The sequence below is a fragment of the Malania oleifera genome, chromosome 3, assembly GCF_029873635.1.
Source record: "Malania oleifera isolate guangnan ecotype guangnan chromosome 3, ASM2987363v1, whole genome shotgun sequence".
Classification (NCBI taxonomy): domain Eukaryota; kingdom Viridiplantae; phylum Streptophyta; class Magnoliopsida; order Santalales; family Ximeniaceae; genus Malania; species Malania oleifera.
The window spans coordinates 102,004,378-102,028,953 of record NC_080419.1 but is presented as its reverse complement, the minus strand read 5'-3'; the positions used below and the strand labels follow the sequence as shown (position 1 = coordinate 102,028,953).

The window sequence follows — 24,576 nt, the reverse complement described above, 5'->3', positions numbered from 1 at the left end:
CCGTCCCACTTTAAGGAGTAGGGTTTTAGTGAATCCTTGAGTGGTTGCTCAAGGTGAGGACGGGGCCAAGTAGGCTGAACCTCGTAAAACTGTGTTTGCCTTCTCTCTTCCCTTCACTATTTATTTTCAGCATCGCATTTAATTTCCTGCTTGCTTGTGTATGTTGAATAACTTAATACGCACTTAATTGAGTAAAAAGGAATTCATTGATAAAATAACTTTAATTCAAACATAAGTTCCTATCATTAATTAGTTAAACTTAGAAATAGGGATTGATTGGTAAATAGGTTTCAAAGAATTTTTAAAATACGCAATTCACCCCCCCCCCCCTCTCTTGGGATTAAACCTTAATCAACATTGCTGATTTCTCACTGAGATTGTGCTTCAAATACTAAATTCTTTCATCTATTGAAACAATTATAAGGTGAAAATTTTCTAGAGCTTCAATCTAAATTTCGTATTGTGCATTTTATTAAAGTATATAGTTTTTTATCTGTACTAATCAGCTCTTTGAGGACAAAATTCTTGTACATCTTGTTTTAAATCTTTGTAGATGATTAATAGACGGTTTAAGTGTTGAATCGTTGGACCAAACAAGGGAATATTGTTTGGAGAAGACGAGCTCTAGCCTTAACCAAGGAGTGTTGTAATCGGTCTTGTTCTGTCTGGTAAAGGAACGGTGATAGTGAATCCTTTGGTAGTTTTGCGAAGGGTGAGGACGTAGGCTGTGTTGAAGCCAAAACTCATAAAACCTTGTGTTCTTATCTCTCTTCCCTACTCTTTACTTTTCAGCAAAGATTATAAATTGCGTGGATGTTTTATCAAACTCTAAATTCTAAGTGTTTTCTTGTTAAATAGACCAGATGGTAATTTGTTTTGGTTTGATCAGCATTGATTGCGGAAACCAAAAGGGACTACGTTGGTTGATCATCCTTAACTTATTAAACTAAAAATTTATTTAAAAGCTGAACATTGGGAAGAAGTGTGTTTGTAAATTTTGACACAGGACTTATACACATTTAGCAAGCTTTACATATTGATACAGGGCTATTGTTACAAGAATTAAGTGGTTGATTATTTTGTTTTTGTTGTGATTACTCTGAATCAATTTTGTGATTGAGTTTGAGCATTAATTATTGATATAACACAAAAGTATTAAAAAGGGGGAATAAAATTTTTAAATCCCAATTCACCCCCCCCCTTCTTGGGAAAGTTATTCCAATTTCATTAGTTAGTTATAGTATTTAGTTAATTATTGAATTCAAAACTCCATAATTGCATTTTTATTTAATCATTTTATAAATTTTTATGATTGAAAACACGAGAGGATTGTCTAGATGAGGGATGCATACGTTCCTAAGGGTAGTCAGCCACCCCACAGATGATGTGATATGTGATCAGGTGCTTGGGCATCAACCAGGGGGTTACATGAATGGTCTTGGGAGTGGATACATAGCCCCAACAACATCATCTAGTCATAATGCGACTTATCATGATGAAATGGAGCAAACGCATCAAGATGTCGAGGCTCGGGCGTCCTCTATGGCTGAAAAGCTAGAGATGCTTTGTAACACCCCCAAAATATATTCCATAATAACTATAAAAATGACATCATCATACACTACCTCTGATACCATACATGCAACATACACGAACCCAGTGGGGTCTAGGGTAATACCATCCCATAATTTAATTAAACAACCAAACTCTTCTAATATCATACATACCAGGGTAATAACCCTCCACCTTTATATCAATATTTCCCAAAACATAGTACAACTCAGAGTGTCCAAAAACCTTTTGATATAAACAAATTAGTGTTCTACAAGCACTCACTCTTAACTAGTTTGTCTAGATCTCGCCTGGACCTCCTACACTCGATTTCCTATAGGCCTTGAAAAATTGATATATTTATTGGGGTGAGACACTTCTCAGTAAGACGGATTAGGTTATTAACAGTGTGTAGCTAACATGAGTTTTATTGTAGCAAATATATCAATCAAATTATATTTAAATGCAAAGCATTGTAAACCGTACTCACACCTATATATATTTACAAAATACATATATTTTCCTTTTAGATCACAACCCATCCCAGCATTAGCCCCATTATATAAATCTACAATTATGTAAATAAGAACTTCCCTGATTGGACTATCATAATCACATCATGTTATAACCCCATATGATCGGTTTGTGCGGTCCGAAGATAGGACTTAACTCTGGCTAGCCTACCACCAGACTAAGTCAAACATAACGCGTATATAGTCTACTTTGCCTACAGCAGCTTGGTACGGACTCTAGGGGTGGTCCATAACTCTTTGCAGGCCAAATCGACATCCACTACCAACACTCTCAACATAGTGTGGTTGCACTCACATATATATATATATATATATATATATATATATATATATATATATATATATATATATCTCGTCTATAGCTACAGTACTGAGCATCCACTGTCTATCAAGGTTCTTAAAACATACATTACAATTTACATAATACAATAGATAATATGTTCATATTTCTCAACACATATTTCATATTCATATTCTCAACACATATATCATGAGCATTCCACCCCATCGTTTCAACGATAATTTTTCAATAACCATGTGATCAGTATATCACCGTCGACTCACAATTTCTACATTATTCGCAACATTTCCAAGATCAAAGCTCATTATAACCAGATCTTAGTATAAAACCCACATTTCGTATATTATACCATCATTCAATATAAAAAATCCCAATTTTTCCATGCAATACCATATCAATTAATCCACAGGTCAATTATGCATTTAAATAATCATACTCATGCCACACTATTTGAATATTAAATTGTAATATAATAAACTGCCCCGAAAAAATATATTTTGTTGAAAATAAGAGTATGATCTTCCATAAAATTTAGTTCAACTCAAAATACATATTTTACTAGTAAAATGAAGATGATCACCCCACTCAGTTTAGTTTTTCCCAAATCCAGGTATAATAACCAAAACAACATTTTCATCCACCTGATTAAATCTGAAAATCATATATAACATTCTCGTACCATATACTACAATTTAATCAGTTCTCATTTCAAAAAAAAAAAAATAACTGGCATAATCTAATCCCCTTGCCTGTTCCTGAAAATCTGCCTACCACGTTCCATGGAACAAAACCTAGCTTTTTCTTAAACTCGCCGAGGAAAGAGAAACCAACAAGTCGAGAGGAAGGAGAGAGGATTAGAGAGCATGAGGGAGACCCGGGAGAGCTTTAGAGAGAGAGAACTCCAAAACCCTAGGGGAGAGAGAGAGAGAGAGAGAGAGAGAGAGAGAGAGAAATTATTTTTCTAAAAAAATAAGCTTACACCTATTTATAGGTAAGCTAGCCCAGAGGAAACCGTTGACGGTTTTTGGCCACTTACCAAACCAAAATCTTCCTCAAAACCTCTCGGTAGTTGAAACCATCAACGATTTTCCTGAGATTGTTAAAATCGTCGATGGTTTGGTCTCCAACCAAACCTTTTAACTAAAATTGTCGACAATTTTCCTGAGTCCTACAAAATCGTCGATAGTTTCATGCTGTACCAAACCATTTACTTTCTTTTCTTTTTATTTCTATTTTATTTTATATTTATTTTCTTGATTCGAGTTCCTACATCCTCCCCTCATAACAATTTTGTCCTCAAAATTTGTTAACTCATACTTATTATATCTTTTGGAATTACCGAATTGATCATCTGACTCTAGGAAGAGCCGGCGGCCACCCACTTAGCAACCCAGTCCCAAATTTATTAATAACCCTCACTTATGGTAGAAGAATATTGTGGTTTCATAATACATTTATGGGAGATTACAAATAGTTAAACAAACTTCTCCCAAAACCACTCAAAACACACAGCCTGAAACCTATTAATTTACAATTCTGGAACCTAACTGGACAACTTGCACCAAAAAAAAAAATATATTCCCAATCAAATTCTTACCTGATCAGCTTCACCTACCTTCCTAGCATTGGGTATCATTGAATAGCTACAGATACCTCTGACGTATGTCCTCCTCTAATTCCCATGAAACTTCCTCTACTGCGTGGTTACGCCAGAGCACTTTCACTAACGAAATCTTTTTAGTACGAAGTTCTTGTTCCTTCCAATCTAATGTCTGAACTGGAACTTCATCATAAGATAAGGTATCTCTAACTTCCAAGATATCATAGCTTATCACATGCAAAGAATCTGGAACGTACTTTCTCAACATTGACACGTGAAAGACGTTGTGAATCCTAGACAATGTCGGGGGTAATGCTATCCTGTAAGCAACCAAACCAATCTTCTCATGTATCTCAAATGGTCCAATATACCTAGGGCTTAGCTTACCTTTCTTTACAAACCTCATTACTCCTTTCATCGAAGCAATCCTCAAAAATAATTATCCCCTACTTCAAACGCTAGCTCTCGTCGGCGTGTATTAGTATAACTCTTCTACCGACTCTGAGTTGTTTTAATTCTATCCCGAATAAGCTTGATTTTCTTCAAAGTCTACTAAATAATTTTCAGCCCCAAAATCAACTGTTCGCCAACCTCGTCCCAATACAATGGTGATCTGCACCTCCGACCATATAGTGCTTCATATGATGTCATCTCAATACCAGCCTGATAGTTGTTATTGTAGGCGAACTCCACCAGTGGCAAGAATTGAATCCATCTACCTCCAAAATCCAGGACACACGCCCACAGCATATCTTCTAATATTTGAATCGTTTTGTCTAATTACCCATCAGTCTGCGAGTGAAATGTTGTACTGAAAGTCAATTAGAATCCCAAGGCTTTCTGTAAGTTTTTTTAAATTTGGGAGGTGACTGTGGATCTCAATCTGAAACAATGGACACAGGCACGTCGTGAAGTCGAACTATCTCATGCACATAAAGTTCAGCCATTCATGGAGTAACTGACTTTGATTGGAACAAAATGCATAGCCTGTGTCAAAAGATCCACAATTACTCAGATGGTGTATTTTCCATGCAGTGCCGACAGTAACCCCATGATGAAGTCCATGGAGATGTGCTCCCACTTCCACTCAGGAACGTGAAGTGGTTGCAATGGTCCCACTAGTCTCTGATGCTTTACTTTCACTTACTAACATATCAAACACTGCTCCACGAATTAATAAATCTCCCTCTTCATGTTGTTCCACCAAAAGGATTCTCGTAGATCCCAATACATCTTTGTGCTCCCTGGATGTACGGTATAAAGAGAGCGATGAGCCTCCTCTAGAATTGTCCTTTTAATCTCTGTGTCGTTAGGTACACATAGTCTGGTGTGAAATCTTAGAACTCCTTCATCCAAAATATGAAAATCTGTCTGTAGCCTACTCCATACTTTCTCCACAATTTTCACCAACTATACATCTTTCATCTTAGCAGCCTTAATCCTTTCCTATAAGGTCGATTGGATTACCAGACTAGCAATGAACACCTAGTGATTTTTTCTACACCAATTCCACACCAAATCTTTCTAGATCTATCCTGATTTGATGTTGAACTACCACTGCCGAGACTAACGCATTCACTGACTTTCGACTCAAAGCATCAACTACCACATTTGCTTTCCCTAGGTGATAATTGATGGTGCAGTCATAATACTATATTAGCTCTAGCCATCTCCTCTATCTCATATTCAACTCCTTCTGCGTGAAAATGTACTTAAGGCTTTTACGATCTATAAAAATCGCACACCTTTCACCATACAAATACTGCCTCTAGATTTTTAATGCAAAAACCACCGCTGCTAACTCTAATTCAAGCGCAGGATAATTCTTCCCATACTCCTTGAGCTACCGAGAAGCATATGCAATAACTTTTCCCCATTAGATCAGCACGCACTCGAGCCCTTTATGAGACGCATCACTGTAGATTACAAAACTTCCTTCCCCTGAAGGGATTGATAGTACCAGTGCAACAATAAGTCGCTACTTTAACTTCTAGAAGCTCTGTTCATATTCGTTTGTCCATTTACACCTTACATTTTTCCTGGTTAACTTTGTCAGCAGGCTTGATAACTTGGAGAAACCTTCTATGAATCAGCAGTAGTATCCTACCAATCCTAAGAAACTCCTGAGCTCATGGACCTTTTTTTGTCTTGCCTAGTTCACTACAGCCTCTATCTTGCTCAGATCCACCGAAATACCACTCCTAGATATCACGTGCCCATGGAATGCAATATGTTCCAACCAGAACTCACACTTTTTAAATTTAGCGTAAAGTCTCCTTTCCCTAAACACCTGAAGCACTATCCTTAAATGATCCTTGTGCTCCTCGGGACTCTTTGAATAAACCAATATGTCATCAATAAACACTACCACGAACTGATCCAAGTAGTGATGGAAGACCCTATTAATCATATCCATGAATGCAATAGGAGCATTCGTCAGTCCAAAAGGCGTGACCAAGAATTCATAATGGTCATATCGAGTTTAGAAAGCCATCTTCGGTACATCCTATGATTTAACTTTGACCTGATGATACCCAGATCAAAGATCGATCTTAGAGAAGACATGCATTCCCTGAAGCTGGTCAAACAGATCATTGATATGTGGTAAAGGCTACTTGTTCTTTACCGTTACTTTATTTATCTCTCGGCAGTTGATGCACATCGTCATCGACCCGCCTTTTTTTTCACAAATAACACAGGTGCTCCCCGCTGAGATACATTGGGTCAGATGAACCCCTTGTCCAACAACTCCTGTAACTCTTCCTTTAATTCTTTCAACTCTACTGGAGCCATTTTGTATGGAGATTTAGAGATCGATGTTGTTCCTAGAGATAGGTCGATAGCAAACTCCACCTCACGCTCGAGAGGTAACCCCGAAAAATCCTCTAGAAACACGTCAGGAAAATCCCTTACTATTGAGATATCCTCTAGCTTTAATTCTTTCATTGGTGCTTCTTTCACACAAGCTAGGTAACCCTAACATCCTTCCAAGAGTAACCTTCTAACCTGCATGGTTGATAGAATCGGTGGGGAGGCGCGCACGCACAACCCCAAAAATCTGTACTCCTGCTCCCTAGGAGGTCTGAACACCACCTCCTTCTTGTAGCAATCAATACTGGCATAGCCGAAAGTTAGCCAGTCCATTCCTAGAATCACCTCAAATCTATGCATGATGAGGACCCTTAGATTAGCAGGCAATGTCCTTCCCTGAATACTGATCGAAAAATCCTTAAGTACCCTCCTACACACCACTACTGTTCCTGTCGGTGTAGCCACTGATAAATCTACGGTCAATGGCTGAGCTTCTATTCCACATAATTTAACAAACTCCCGAGCTACGAATGAATGTGTCACCCCTAAATCAAACAACACAATAGCTCTATGTGACAAAATTGAAATAGTACCTGTCACCATGTTGTCGGTATCCTCTACATCCCCCAACGTAAGTGAATACACCTGCACTTGGGCGGTGTTCCTCTGGTATCCCTCTTGGGGTGCCCAATTGTGTCCCCGGAATTGATTAGGTGTGGGTGCATCACTAGGTGGAGCATGACAGTCTTGTGCCATGTGGTCGGATCTACCACATCGATAGCAGACCACAGCTCTAACCCGGCATTCCCCCTAATGCCCCTTATGACACCTAGGACAAAAAGGGAGTGATGGATTTCCCTATGGAGCTCGATGTTCCACTTCTTGTCACTGGCCCGCATTGTTACCAGGAATTATCCATGTACCTTGACTCATACCTACTTGAAAACCAGGAGGCAAAGGCCTCTTCCTCTGACTCTATACCCCTGTGCCCCTCTGCCGACTCGTCTCTACCATGGTGGCTTTGTCCACCAACTTTGAGAAATACTACACCTGTAAAACTGTCACCTGCTCATATATCTCCTGTCTCAAACTGTAACACCCCGACCCTCTACGTAGGCCCGGAGTGCTACTAATCCATTCATTTACCTAATAATTCACATTCTAATATCATGTACACAACGGAAAATATAATTATAATCTCCACAAATATAATACCAGAGTTTACTATTTCTATCTATACACCATGATAACCATGCATCCACCTGTATCCACATATATACATATCTCCAAAACATAACCTACACTTCCAGTATTCACAACCATCCATTTCTCAGAAGACTTAAAACATAAAACATAAAGCATAAAATATATACATCCCAAAATATTATCAAAATTATACCCTTTTTTCTATAACTCAAAAATATTATATCCAACTTGAGCTCTCTAAGCTCAATTTTGTGGAGGTCCTAAAAAAGATAAGTTCATATACAGGTAAGACACATCTCAGTAAGGGAATAAATAATATATTAAAATAATGTGTGGCCAACATGAGGTTTGTATATAACATAAGTATACATTTTCATCACTTGCAAATCATTAGCATAATTTCTAAAATTATTTTCTGTTCCTAATCAAACATATGTAAGACATTTTACCCACGAGATTACCCAAGGATAGGGGTGATTACCAGCCCATACAAGTAACACCCCTCTTCTTTGATACTCTAGGTAACCCAAAGGTCACAATTGAAGCATACCGAAGCACGCACCTTACTCAGTAAGCCCCTAGGTAGTGATGTAATCTCATACTCACACAATTCATACAAAGGTTTACCAGTGAAGGCCCCGAGAATTAGGAAATCTACCCGCTCATACAAATAGTTTCCCTCTGCCATAATACATTATTCTGCCTGTCGTGATCCTGTAATTTTTAACTGTTCATGTTCTTAGCTTAACCATTTCATAGCATTTCACTTTACGTGACTCATTCCATTTCACATTATTCACATTTCATATTTCCTTATTATTCTCATTGTCTTTTAATTACAACAGCTCCCTTTTTGCTGTTGTTTCTACAGCTCCCTTTTGGCTATCATTAACATGATCTACAGCTCCCTTTTGGCTGTCATGAGCATAATCCACAGCACCCTTTTGGCTATCATAAACATGATTCATAACTCCCTTTTGGCTGTCATAAACGTAATCCACAACTCCCTTTTGGCTATCGTAAACATGATTTATATTAACAAACACATGGAGCATATTCCATAAAAAATTTCATTTTAGGGCATTTCCTACATAACATGCATCTCATACATATAACATAGTCTCATACAAGGTTCAATTTACTCATGCCACACTATTTAGACGAACATTCATATATATATATTCACCATAAAATAAGCCAACCTGCATTTAACATTCATATACTCAAAATATACCTTTCTTATCTTACATAATTATCTTGAAAATATCTTTCACTTTCATTAGTTCATTTTCGCATATATGTATCTAATAAACAAGCCTAAGCTCGGAAAACATAATTTAAATAGTTGGCATTTTAAACTCATATCGAAACATATACACGTATATATAACACAATTCATTTTCCATTAAATTCATAAAAATTATGGTTTAATATATTTTTTTTTCCCTTACCTGATTTCTTGAACTACGCCAACAAGGACCCCGAAAAGTTACCTGCAACGCTCACCCGAGCCCTGAATAAAAAATACTAGTTCCATTAAATCAACCCTAAATAAAATACTATTTTAATATTTCTTAGGCCCATAAATTTTAAATAAATAATTATACTCTCAAATATAACCAATTTACTTAATTCCCTAAATTCCACTCTCACTTTAGAGTGAGGCTTAGGAAACCCAAATTGAAAATTTACTTCGACCAAAATGACGAGGATCGCAACTACAACCCTATGGTCATGCCCGATCATCGATTTAGTGGTAGATTTAAAGAAAAATTGAGAAAATAGGGGAAGGTTGCCTTACCCTAGGAATGGTGCCTACGCCGCTCCCACGACAAATCCGCTTTAATAGAAATGTCGGTGACAGAGTTAGGAACCCAACGGTACCTTCCGTTTCCCAATCAGCCAAATATTCGTCGAGAAATGAGGAGAGAGAGAGAGAGAGAGAGAGACGGAGACAGAGGAGTGAGAGAGTTACAAAGAGACGAATTCTCTCTGAAATCCATTAATTTCCTTAGGAAGATAACTTTTACTTTTAAATATATTATATTAATATTATATATATATTTATATATATCTACCTTACTTTATTCATATATATATATATATATATATCCATTATTTATTTAATAAATTCAATTTAGTAATGTTTAATTAATAATTTATTTATTTATTTTAGTTAATTTATTTATTTTTTATATTTTTTATTTATTTTCTTTTTAGGATCATTCCACTAATCTTGTATAACTATTTTTGGGGTCATTACACAAACCCCTCTCGAACCTCTGCACCTTTCTAGACTCATCTGAGATCATGTATGGGGAAAAGCAAGACAGTTCCACGAACTTGGCGGCATACTGTTGCACTGTCATGTGGCCCTGGGTCAAGCTCAGAAACTCCTCCACCTTAGCATCCCTAACAGTGGTGGGGAAGTACCGATCAAAGAATATTTCCCTAAACTGACCACAGGTCAATGCTATGGGTACTGGTCTTTGATCATCCAATAGTTTCACCGCTGACCACCATCGCTCGGCCTCACCCGTCAACTTGAATGTGGCATAAAGAACTTTTTTTGCTTCAGTGCAGAGCAGTACTACGAGAATCTTCTCCATCTCTTATACCCAATTCTCTGCAATAATTGGGTCGACACTTCCTGGAAAAGCTAGGAGATTCATCGAGGTGAACTACTCTATGGTGCAGCCTTGGTCAATTGGTGGGCAACCCTATTCCCTGGAATTCCATACTATTTCCGCCATCACCTGTTGAGGAACGCTACGCAGCACTTGATCTGAATCACTGCCACCCATACTGAAAGCCCCTTCATGGCTACTACCTCCAGCATTTACATTGTTATCCCAAGAGTCCATCCAGAAAATAGGATGGAAAACAATCTTAGAACCCCTATATCATAATACGATCAGTATTATCATTTAACTAAGAAACTATAAAATATACTATATCCTCGTATTAAGGTACTCGATCTACCTTAAGAACTTTCCTCACATAAACATAACAATTTAACATCCATGTTCCCTATTTACGGTTTAATCTTACCGCTCAAAAATAAAAATCGACTATAGTTTGCCATGAATTTCCTAAAATCATCATTTTAGGAGAAACATGGAAACCGTTATGGAATTCCTGCCCCTAGGTTGCAAGATAAAACCCCAAATTCCAATCTTAACTTCCAATAGTGCTTCACTAAAATCTTAATCTATCCTTTTTCCTACCATCATCAAAATCCATTCCTATACTCTGGTATTATTATCTGCTAAAGTCTACAGAACCTAACAACCTAGGCTCTGATACCACATCTATAACGGCCCCAAAATATATTCCATAATAACTATAAAAATGACATCATCATACACTACCTCTGATACCATACATGCAATATACACAGACCCAGCAGGGTCTAGGGTAATACCATCCCATGATTTAATTAAACAACCAAACAAACAATGGAAGCAAAATATTCTTCTAATATCATACATACCAGAGTACTAACCCTCAACCTTTATATCAATATTTCCCAAAACATATTACAACCCAGAGTGTCCAAAAACCTTTAGATATAAACAAAATAGTGTTCTACAAACACTCACTCTCATCTAGTTTGTCGAGATCCCACCCTAAAGCTCCTAAACTTGATTTCATGTAGGCCCTGAAAAATTGATATATTTATTGGGGTAAGAAACTTTTCAGTAAGATGGATTAGATTATTACCAATGTGTGGCTAACATGAGTTTTAGTGTAGCAAATACATCCATCAAATTATATTTAAATGCAAAGCATTGTAAACCATACTCACACCTATATATATTTACAAAATACATATATTTTCTTTCTAGAACACAACCCAACCCATCAGTAACCCCATTATATAAATCTACAATTATATAAATAAAAACCTCCCTAATTGGACTATCATAATCACATCATGTAATAACCCCACATGATCGGGTTGTGCAGTCTGAAGACTGGACTTAGCTCTGGATGGCCTACCACCAGATTAAGTCAAATATAACACATCTGTAGTCTAATTTTCCTACCGCAGCCTGGTTCGGACTCCAGGGACGGTCCACAACTCTTTGCAGGCCAAATCGACATCCACTACCAACGCTCTCATCATAGTGTGGTTGCACTGACATATATATCGTCTATAGTTATGGTACCGAGCATCCACTGTCCATCAAGGTTCTTAAAACATACATTGCAATTTACATAATACAATGAATAATCTGTTCAAATTTCTCAACACATATTTCATATTCATAATTCTCAGCACATATATCATGAGCATTCCACCCCATCGTCTCAACAATAATTTTTCAATAACCACGTGATCAATATATCACCGTGGACTCACAAATTCTGCATTATTCACAACATTTCCAAGCTCAAAGCTCATTATAATCAGATCTCAGTATAAAAACCATATTCCATATAATATACCATCATTCTAATAAAATAAAATCCAAATTTTGCCATGCAATACCATATCAATTAATCCACCGGTCAATTATGCATTTAAATAATCATACTCATGTCACACTATATAAAAATTAAATCGTAATATAATAATTTGCCCGGGGAAAAATATATTTTGTTGAAAATAAGGGTAGGATCATCCATAAAATTTAGTTCAACTCAAAATACATATTTTACTGATAAAACAATGATGATCACCCCACTCACTTTAGTTTTTCCCAAATCCAGGTATAATAACCAAAACAGCATTTTCATCTGCCTGATTAGATTAGGAAATCATATATAACATTCCCATACCATATACTATAGTTTAATCAGTTCACATTTCAAAAAAAAAATAAATGGCATAATCTAATCCCCTTACCTGTTCCTGAAAATCTGCCTAGTACGTTCCCTGGAACGAAACCTAGCTTTTCCTTAAACTCACCAAGGAAAGAGAAACTTACAAGCTGAGAGGAAGGAGAGAGGATCGGAGAGCACGAGAGAGACCTGGGAGAGCTTTAGAGAGAGAGAACTCCAAAACCCTAGGAGAGAGAGAGAGAGAGAGAGAGAGAGAGAGAGAGAGAGAGAGAGAAATTATTTTTCTAAAAAAAAATGAGCGTACACCTATTTATAGGTAAGCTGGCCCAGAGGAAACCGTTGACAGTAAGAAATGAAACTGTTGATGGTTTGACCACTTACCAAACCAAAATCTTCCTCAAAACCTCTCAGTAGTTGAAACCGTTGACATTTTTCCTGAGATTGCTACAACTGTCGATGGTTTGGTTCTTCCTAAAATCGTCGATGATTTTCCTAAGTCCTACAAAACCATCGACGGTTTGGTGTTGTACCAAACCATTTACTTTATTTTATTTTTCTTTCTCTTTTCTCTTTTCTCTTTTCTTTTATTTTTCTTTTCTTGGTTCGGGTTCCTACTCACTTAGTGTGAGGAATGAGTTATTGGAAGCACAAATGCAAGAAATGATGCGCTAGAAAGCACAGGTGAAAGAAACGTGGCACCAACATCATGGAGATGCTATGGGTGGCTCCTCCTCTCATTAGTATCCATGTAAGTGTGTGTATGTGTATGAATATATATGTGTTTAAATATGTATGCATGTACTTGGATTGGTAAAAATATGAATATTCATTTCTGTGTGTGTGTGTGTGTGTTTGGGAGGGGAAACTAGTAGTCCCAGTTCCCCTAAAGCTCTCCCTACTCGATCCCCTGAGTCCACTCCCACTACTAGAGGAACCCCCATTGCCCTTCTCTTCTTCTTCCTCCTCCTCCTCCTCTATTTTCTTCTTCTTCCTCCTTAAGATTGTTTAGGAAGAAGAAGAACATGGAAGAGGAGGTGGAGGATAGGGGTGAGCAAACGGTCGGTTCGGTTAAATTCGAGTAATTAACCGAATTAACCGAAAAATTTGGTTAATATAAACCATTAACCGAACCGACCGAATTGGCGAAGGACACCGAACCAACCCCGACCGAACTGCCCATTCGGGTAATTCGGTTAACCGATTTTAACCGAAATTATTTAAAATTAATTATTAAAAATATAATACAATTATAAATTTTTTTTAAAATCAAATCCAACTTAATTAAATACCTTATTTATTAATTTTACTAATGAAAATAATATTTTACCATAGAACAAAGAATCCAAATAGGTTAATTAAACTCTTTAATGCACTTACATAAGCAAAATTTATAGTCATAAATTATATTTAAAATCTAATTAATTAGTAATTCGGTTAACCGAAATTTTTTTTACCCTTAACCGAACCGAAACCGATTAACCGAAATTTTGTAGAATTATAACCGAACCGACCGAACCGGGATTTTTACCCGAACCGAACCGACCAATCTCGGCCGGTTAATTCGGTTTTCACCGAATTTTGCTCACCCCTAGTGGAGGAAGAAGAAGAGGAGGGCAATGGGGGTTTCTCTGGTATTGGGAGTGGACTTGGGGGATCGAGTGGAGAGAGCTTTAGGGGAAGTGGGGCTAGTTCCCCCTCCCAAACACACACACACACACACACACATAGACATATAGAAATGAGTATTCATATGTTTACCAACCCAAGTACATGCACATATATTTAAACACATGTATATTCATACACATACACATACGCCAACATGCATACTAATGCTGCTAGTAGTTCCTCCTCTCATTAGTATGCATGTAAATGTGAATACTCATTTCTATGTGCCTATACTGTACTCATTGGAGTATGCAAATGTTTGCAATACTAGTAATTTTCAAAGTCTCAACTTTTGAACCATGTAACCATGAAAGCATAAAGATGCACAAGCACTCCTCTTTTCCATTTATGAAAGCATGTTTCTTAATGGGTATGCATGTCTTGCTAGCATGCATGGGGACTTATATGTATGCATGTACTTGGGTTGGTATAAATATGAATGATCATTTATATATATATCTGTGTGTGTGTGTGTGTGTGTGTGTGTGTGTGTTTCGGAGGGGGAACTAGTCATGCTTCAAACAAGCAAACTTAGTTGATTTTAAGGACTCGGGTGTCTAAGTCAAGTATACGAGGTCCAAACGGAATGGGGTTAGTCCCAACACATCCGTGACATTGAGATGGATGTGCTAGAGCTTACGGTGCCAAAAAACTCTTCCCCAGGAGCTTTTTACGCACTTAGAAGCCAAGTTAGAATACAAACAAACTTAGCAAACATAGTGGTTTTAAGCACTCAGGTTTCCAAGTCGAGCATACGAGGTTCAAACCAAGTGGGGTTAGTCCCAACACGTCTGTGACATTGAACTAGACGTGTCAGAGTTGAAGGTACCTACAAAATCCTCCCTGATTGAAAATTATGCATTTAGAAGCAAACTTAGTAAACTTAGTTAATTTTAAGCACTCAGGTGTCCAAGTCGAGCATACGAGGTCCAAACCAACTAGGGTCAGTACCGACACATCCATGACATTGAGACGTGTCAGGGCTGACAGTACCCAAAAACTCCTCCACAGGAACTTTTTACACACTTAGAAGTAAAGTTAGAATACAAACAAACTTAGCAAACTTAGTGGATTTAAGCACTCAGGTGTCCAAGTCAAGCATACGAGGTCCAAACCAAGTAGGATCAGTCCTGACACATCCATGACATTGATCTAGACGTGCCGGAGCTGATGGTGCCCAAAAACTCCTCCTCGAGAGCTTTTTACGCACTTAGAAGTAAAGTTAGAATAGAAACAAATTTTGAAAAATTAGTGGATTTAAGCACTCAGGCATCCAAGTCAGGCATACGAGGTTCAAACCGAGTGGGGTCAGTCCCGACACGTCCATGACAATGAGCTAGATGGGTCAGAGCTGACGGTACCTAAATACTCCTCCCCTTGAGCTTTTTACGCACTTATAAGTAAAGTTAAAATACAAAAAAACTTAGCAAACTTAGTGGATTTTACCACTCAGGTGTCCAAGTTGGGCATACGAGATCCAAACCAAGTGAGGTCAGTCCTGACATGTCCGTGACATTGAATTGGATGTGTCGGAGCTGAGGTACCCAAAAAATCCTCCCCAATTGAAAATTATGCATTTGGAAGCAAACTTAGTAAACCTAGTTGATTTGAAGCACTCAGGTGTCCAAGTCGCGCATACGAGGTCCAAACTGAGTGGGGTTAGTCCCGACACGTCCCTGACATTGAGTTGGACATGTCGAAGCTGAGGGTACACAAAAACTCCTCCCTGGGAGCTTTTTACGCACTTAAAAGTAAAGTTAGTATACAAATAAATTTAACAAACTTAGTGGATTTAAGTACTCATTCTTGCTATCAAATCATTTTTACTTATAGTACGTACATATTAAAAAATAGTACGTATCATTTTTACTACAGTTGGATGCAACTTTTTTTTTTTTTGTTCTTTTTTGTTATCTGAACAAATCATGTATATATGATGTTTCTGAACAATTTGTTATATATATGAAGTTTTATGAACAATTTATGAATTTTTCATTAATTAATTTTGGATTAATATTATGTGTCCAGAAATTTAATTACACGTTTCAACAGGGATTAAAGGGTGATTTTTAAAAAAAATATATTTATTTTAAACTTTTAGTGACGGTTTCATTTCGTCACTAATGTTCCATTATTAGTAATGGTTTTTAAAACTATCACTAATAGTTAGTTGTTACCGCCGTTTTAGTTATCAATCAGAGACCGTCACTAAGCCGTCACTAATAAGTATTAGTGACGGTTTGAATAAAAAATATTTTTTGTAGTGTAATTAGTTTGTGGAATGAAATAGAGTGAGAATAAAATTGAATAAAAAAATATTAAAATTTAAATGATAATTACATTTTATTCTATTCCATTCTTCCATTTTATCGTATGTCCTATAAAACCTACCATTAATATAAAAAATATTAGAGAGAGAGAGAGAGAAAGAGAGAGAGCATCCGGACCATTGTCCTTACAAATGTATTAATAAATTGGAATAGAGTGGGAAGATTAGGGTTTATGGGAACAAGAGACCACGCCCATAAAGCCGTAGAGGGACAATTAGGGGCACCATCCTCTCTCTCTCTCTCTTTCTCCCCCACTCCCCCTACGCTACCCCTACCCCTACCCCTACGCATATAATCTATACCTCCTCCTCTTCCATTAAAATACTTCCCAACAAGAATCATCAAATACTGAAATGAGGTGAGGGCAAGGAGCAAGGACCACTCCCCTCCCCTCCCCCTGCCCTGCATAATCCCAATACCACCCTACACATGCATTAATTTATCAAGACTATTGTTCAGAATTCAGATCTTGAAACCCCTACCTAAAATAAACAAATATGAATTTCTTTACACTTAAATTCCTCCTTCCTTCTTAATTTTAATCATGTTTATTCTTTTAAGTGCTTTATTTTTTTTCTCGGAATAAATATTCAATTGTCATGCGTCAAGTATTCAAATGTATGATCAGTCTGTTCACAAGACTTAAATACTACTCTCACATATAAAATAATTCAGACCAGTAAGTTATAGATCAAGGGACAATCGAGGACAAGTGCCACTCTAACCAATCTTTATAATTTTTTCTATACTAAGGAGTCACCAAAGTTACAAATCGTCCTTACCACTTGAGCTGACCCGACTGGGCTTAAATGATGTATGATGTGGTGTATAAAAGAATATATCATTTATTCAATTACTTAACTATACCAAAAGAGTTTTGCCTATCTTGTATATTTTTTTTATTAGCAATAACATTTTAGATGACAAAGAGAGTCCCTTGTTCTGTTCTACGTATACTAGGAAACCTAAATTTTAGTTCTAAAATATTAAAAACAAGTGTGCAAAAATAAACATTCCTCGAGTTTTTGAAATAAATTATTACATTTGTTTAACCAAGCATATTTGGGATACCCATTTTGTTTTATTATCATATTTCTTCCTCTTAGGGTAAGTTTTTTCAACAGGGCTTGACTAATTTTGGCTGGGCAGAAGGGCTGTGGAGGATTATATTTGTGCATTAAGATAATGGGTAGGGGTTTGTAGAAATGAAAATTGGTATATATATTATAAAATATCTGTACAAAAAAGTTTATTGTAGCAGAAAGCAGCATGAGCAAGTCCATTAGAGTCTTGCATGGTGTAATTTCTTTGGTGTCCCCAGATCCCATGATTGTAGTCTTGGAATCTTGCCAAGTTGGGGTGTGCAGCCCCATGTGACAAGTGTCAGCAAAGTGCAATTTGCATGCAGCAATGGGACATGTCTCATTATAATATTCTAAAGCTATAGCATGGATTTATATTCCCATTTGAATAGAAGGCCCTAGCTTAAAGATAAAGAGGCTTTTGGCATTTTCCTCGTCTACTTGGGGATGTGGGCACACAGTAACCCCCATTTCCATGTGGTTTCATATCCATCATATCAAAACCCCATTCACCACAATTTCATTTTCAGTTTGTAATTCATAATTCTTCTTTTTAAGTTTAATTTTTAGGGACTTGATATTCATCGTAGAAGCTTTAATTTGCGCTGCTCGTAATCGTATTCATGTGATTTGCAGTTAATTATTAATTATTTTATATTTGTATTTTTGTATCAGAATCGGACCTCTAGTGTATTTGATTGAAATTAATCACAGAATGCACAACAAGATCCCTGAGTTTGAGATTTAATAACTTAAAAATTTTTAATTTATTGAGTATAAATTAGAATTCATTTAGGGAGATTCATTCCCCCCGAGCCACTCAAGCATGTCAACATCTCATTTGTCACTTATGTCTCCCCTTACTTCCTTGACTCTAGCTATATTTCTCTATCTAATTGGCCTACAACTGTTTCTTTTCCTATTGGACACACTCTCACATAGCATCCATCTATTAAAAAGTAACACTACAATATATCTTAACCCTACAAATATAATCTTATTTCATTTAAATTTTTTTAGGGTTTTCTACACCTCTCTCGCTCTCTCTCTCTCTCTCCAACAACCATAACCCCCTCATTATGCTTAGGGGTCCTACGATTTGCCTAGTTTTTCCCTAAGTCCCTCTCTATTATTTAACTCCATTAATCCCATTGATTATTAATTACAATTATCTCTTCTTCTTGGTTAGTGAATTCGTAATATGTTTTAACAACTCCATTAGGGAGATAATCCAGCACAATTATATTAAGGGACGGTGCTCAAGATATAGCAAGAGGGTCTGAAGGGTTCCCATGCCCTCTGTACGCAAAACCTCTCTAATAAGAATGATTCAATGGAGCATCAGGAGGCGTCCTAGCTTGTACCATGAGATAATATTTTGAATCGTGTTGCAGTGTCATATGTTGTCATATAAGGGCATATATATATTTTTTGGAAATCTTCATATATATTTATATACAAGTAGAAACCCTAATTCAATCTTTGATACGGTGAAAATTTCGCAAACACTATGAACATTGACATAAGAAAACCACATGAATGGGATGTACAAGAAGTGTACATTCGATCGATTAAATAAAAATTTGAGTTTGCATATCGATGTTTGAGCAAAACTTATAAAACTCACTCCAATTGCAGGAGTTAATAGCTCGGGCTTGAGCGACTACAAAGGAAAAGGTCGTCGAATACAAATCTAAGTGTTGCTTGTATTAAATAAATTTAAATTTATTTTTATAAGAAATACATGCACATAGAGATAAAGAGGCATCTTATTTTATTTATATTTTTTTGTAATGGGAATGTAATAAAATTTGGATGGGCATGTGGTGAAAGGAGAGGAGGGAAAGGGGGAGAGAGGGTGGGGATTAATTGGAGTGGTCAACTCCCTACTTATTTGGGGGTGGGGAGTGGGGACGACCTATCTTTCCCATTTTCCTATCCCCATTCATAGGCTGCAGCATAAAGCATTCATTCATCTTACCAATAACCAAAAATAGCATTAAAAAACATGCAAGGATAATATAAATTAATAATTTTGAGACAAACCAGCATTATGATTCGCTCCATTTGGTTAGACTTCATACGCTAGGTATAGGATTCCTTCATATCATTGTTTAAATTCTTAAAATTCCATGCTAATTCTTAAAATTTGAGACTTATTATAAAAGTATAGATAAAAATAAAAAATTAGTATAAGATAGGAGATGAATACATTTCGTTTTGTAACTCAAATCTATTCTAATGAGTCTGTAATGATAAGGGCGACTTATGACTTTGGTGACCATAAGGTCATGAGTTTGATTCACCCTTAAGAGTTTATCACAGTAAATTACCAAAGTTGCGTCAATGGACAGGCGGCTTTCACCCTCTCAGGTTTTATGTCATACCATAGTATCCAAAGTGGCGCGATGGTGGCTGGAGTCCCTAAATTATCAAATATAATAATAATAATAATAATAATAATAATAATAATAATAATAATAAAGGATATTAGGTTTAACTCCCAAAGAATGAGTAGGGAAAAGTACTAAGGGATAGGAGATGAGTAACCTCCCGTTGTGTGATCTAAGCACAATAAGTCTAAGAATAATAGGTCTCAAACGAATTGAACAATAATAATTGAAAAGCTAAAAGTGAAATATTGGAATCGTGTTCTTGTAATTTAGGCATTTATTCTTTTTATTCTTGAACTCACCAGCTTTAATAAATTTAAGCTCATGATGATAGCACATTTCAGTATAAGCAATGTAAACTTTTTATTGTGACCTCATTAGTTTTGGCCTTATTAAGCTAACCTCAACACCCTTTCTATATGTTGGTTAGGCGAAATTCCAATCTTGATGTCCGCCATTTAGGTCATATGAGCACGACATGGACGATCATATGAATTCAATGTCATTTCCTTAGTGAGTGCAAATAGATGACTCAAACAAGCACCAATTATTATCAATATAATACAAATAAATGCTCACTTAGTTGTAAAATTATTTCTGATAAATTTAAAAGTTAGATAAGAATAATTATGTAAAATATAATTCTACCTAAATCTTGATGCTAATTTAAATTCTTAAAATTCCATGCTAATTCTTAAAATTTGAGACTTATTTTAAAAGTATAGATAAAAATAAAAAATTAGTATAAGATAGGAGATTGAATAGATTTCGTTTTGTAATTCAAATCTATTCTAATGAGTCTGTAATGATAAGGGCGACTTGTAACTTTGGTGACCATAAGGTCACAAGTTCAATTCCCCCTTGAGAGTTTATCCTAGTGAATTACCAGGGTTGCGTCAATGGGCAGGCGGCTTTTACCCTCCTAGGTTTGGTGTCATACCATAGTGCTCAAAGTGGCGCAATGGTGGCTGGAGTCTCCGGATTATCAATAATAATAATAATAATAATAATAATAATAATAATAATAATAATAATAATAATAATAATAATAAGGGATATTAGGTTTAACTCCCAAAGAATGAGTAGGGAAAAGTACTAAGGGATAGGAGATGAGTAACCTCCTATTGTGTGATCTAGGCAAAATAAGTCTCTAAGAACAATAGGTCTCAAATGAATTGAACAATAATAATCAAGAAGCTAAAAGTGAAATATTGGGAATCGTGTTCTTCTAATTGAACTCACCAACTTTAATAAATTTAAGCTCATGATGAATGCACATTTTAATATGAGCAATGTAAAATTTTTATTGTGACCTCATTAGTTTTGACCTTATTAAACTGGGCCTGACACCCTTTCTATATGTTGGTTAGGCGAAATTCCAATCTTGATGTCTGCCATTTAGTTCATATGAGCACCACATGGACGATCGTATGAATTCAATGTCATTTCCTTAGTGAGTGCAAATAGATGACTTAAACAAGCACCAATTATTATCAATATAATACAAATAAATGCTCACTTTGTTGTAAAATTATTTCTGATAAATTTAAAAGTTAGATACGAATAATTATGTAAAATCTAATTCTACCTAAATCTTGATACTAAATTAAAATCTTTACCTCCATCCCTTTTATTCAAGACTTTACCCTCTACAATTGACGACTTATAAAAGGTAATATGATTTTCATGATCATCCTTTTCTAAAAAATTAGATTTGCACTTCTTTTATTATTACTATCTTTTAAAATTCAATGTTTAATTTCAATTGTGTCAATTGAGTAGTTTTGACTATTTGAGTTTATAAAATTTATTTATTATTTGCTTAATTGATATTACTTAAGATTCTATGTTTCATAATAAAAAATTGAACCGCAACATCAAACCAAACCAAATTGAAAAATTGGTTAACCATTTCTTTGGTTCAATTTTAGTCACAAAATTTTAAATTTTTTCATTTATCAGTTTGGTTTCGATTTGGCCCATTCAATAATCACAATTAACCAAACCAAACCGATATACTATAAATATATATATATATATATATATATATAATGCATATTATGTATAATATCATGTAAATTTTTAATAATTTAAATTAAAAAAAGTATATTGATCTAATATTCATGCTTCAAATTTTATCTTGAATATTTTAAATTTACATATTGATTATTATCAAAGAAAAAATACTGTTTGTAGTGTCTTTAAATTTTCAAATTATACTTAACAGTTCGGTTCAGTTAACCATGGGCATTAATTTAAAAATCTATCAACCGAATTTCAATTAGCTATTTTAAGCGAACTGATTTCAATGCGCATTTTTTAGAGAATCAAAACATCGGTTCGGTTAACGGTTCGAGGGTAATGGTTCAATTAACCAAACTATGCCCAACCCTAACCTATGATTTGTTATGCAGTCTAACCTAACTTAAGGGAGTAAGTTAATCATTTGTAGATACTACTTTTTATTTTCAAGGAGATCAAAATTTTTCAAATCGAAAAAGAAATTTGACGTCTTGTCGGCTATAAAAATATAGAATTCTATATGACTTTATGATTTTCATTTCTTCTTAATTAAATCCAGACATGTCATTGGTCTCTTCTAATTCTCTTTTGTTATAATAAAGCAACTCATGGGGCTCTATTTTCTTTGTTCCCCTAATATAGAATTTTGGGGCATGCATATAAGTTGAAGGACTTAATTTAATTATATATAGGACTTAATTTAATTTTATATATATATATAAAGAACTTAATTTAATTATATAATATAAATATAAAATGTTAATTAATTTTTATAAAATATTAAATAAATATTTGTTACACATGCATGAATTGAAGGCTTGCTTACAAAAAAGTTTGAAAGATCATGAAATCAGGAAAAAAGATAGGAAGAATTAGAAAGGATATTAATATTTTTTGAAAGAAAATCATATCAACCTTCTTAAAATAGATCTTTTCTAGATTTTTTTGGCTGACAAAATGATGAGCCTATACATAGTCTATGCAAATGGCTCAGCAAACTATACAGCCAGTGTGGTGTCCTTTTGAGAACAAAGGCACTAAGCACAACATCTCATATGAATTGAGCAACCCAAATCCTATAAACCATTAGCAGGGTCCTATGTATTTTACGTTGACAAAAATCCTACCTCAATTTTATAACTAAATTATAATTTATATTAAAATATGTTTCTTTCTCTCTCTCTCTCTCTCTCTCTCTCTCTCTCTCTCTCTCTCTCTCTCTCTCTCTCTCTCTCTCTCTCTATATATATATATATATATATATATAAAGTTTTTGTCTGCTAGGAGAATATAAACATGACAAGTTATGTTTAGCTCAGAAAATATTTATTAAAATAGAATAGTCATAGTACAAGGACTTGACGACTCACAGAAGAAGATGAATTTTAATTATAAAATAAATAGTAATGTAAATTTTTTTTATAAACTCATAATATAGATTACTTAATGAGTGACTATTCTCAGATTTACAATGTTTCTATTCCTATTCTTATTGGATGGAATTGCAAAAACTTTTTTCTTTTTTTTCTTTTTTTTGATAACTCAAGAACTTCAACCACAATCGCGCCGCTTTGGATATTATGGTGCGGCACCAAACCCGAGAGAGTGAAAGTCACCCTCCTATTGACGCAACCCTGATAATTCTCAAGGTAAACTCTCAAGGAGGAATCGAACTCGTGACCTTGGAGTCATTAAAGTCACAAGTTATTTTTACCACTTTTTTCTTGTTATTATACCTCTTATATAATTTTTTTTTGTTGATCTAGAATTTCAACTTGGATGAAATACCCTTAAGCCACATCAAATCAAGGGAAGACGAAACTGGTCATACAGCTCCCTCCTAACAACTCAAGGACGGCTAACCTTCATGTAGAATCGAACTCAAGACCTCCTATTATCAAGAACTTTTGCAAGCTCACTTGAACCAACCCTTGAGAGCCCGTTTACAAGTTTTGACTAGGCTCAACTCCTATCTTATTCTAGTTTACAGAACTATGTGTGTGGTGGTGGAAAAGATTATGAGATGGGAAATGGACTGGCCATCTCCTATTGTGTAACTAAACCCAACAACAACTCACTCTAATATACCCCAAAAAAAATACCAATAAAACTAACATAATTTTATTAGACATTAAAATCATGAATGTTTCTAAGAAAAATATGAAGGATAAAAAAACAACATGATATTGGCTTAATTTATCAGTGGGGCTGTGATATAATAATAATAATAATAATAATAATAATAATAAAACCATATATATATATATATATATATATATTACATATGGGTA

At 35.4% G+C, this 24,576-nt stretch overlaps 1 protein-coding gene across 1 annotated transcript; it reads right to left on the bottom strand.

Annotated features, from left to right (window-relative positions):
• Positions 1-4,028: 4,028 nt before the first annotated feature.
• Positions 4,029-7,552, bottom strand: LOC131151452 (uncharacterized). The gene is made up of 2 exons (XM_058102698.1): positions 6,984-7,552; positions 4,029-4,278 (listed from the first exon to the last, which is right to left on the bottom strand). The coding sequence occupies exons 1-2, from the start codon at positions 7,550-7,552 to the stop codon at positions 4,029-4,031; spliced, it is 819 nt and encodes a 272-aa protein (XP_057958681.1).
• Positions 7,553-24,576: the final 17,024 nt, after the last annotated feature.

Bases quoted from the DNA above. Each gene is read 5' to 3' on its own strand.
- LOC131151452 (XM_058102698.1), bottom strand. From the start codon at position 7,552: ATGGCACAAGACTGTCATGCTCCACCTAGTGATGCACCCACACCTAAT. The intron at 4,279-6,983 runs GTTACTCTTGGA...GACATTGTCTAG, and splicing joins TCAACCATGCAGGTTAGAAG to GATTCACAACGTCTTTCACG.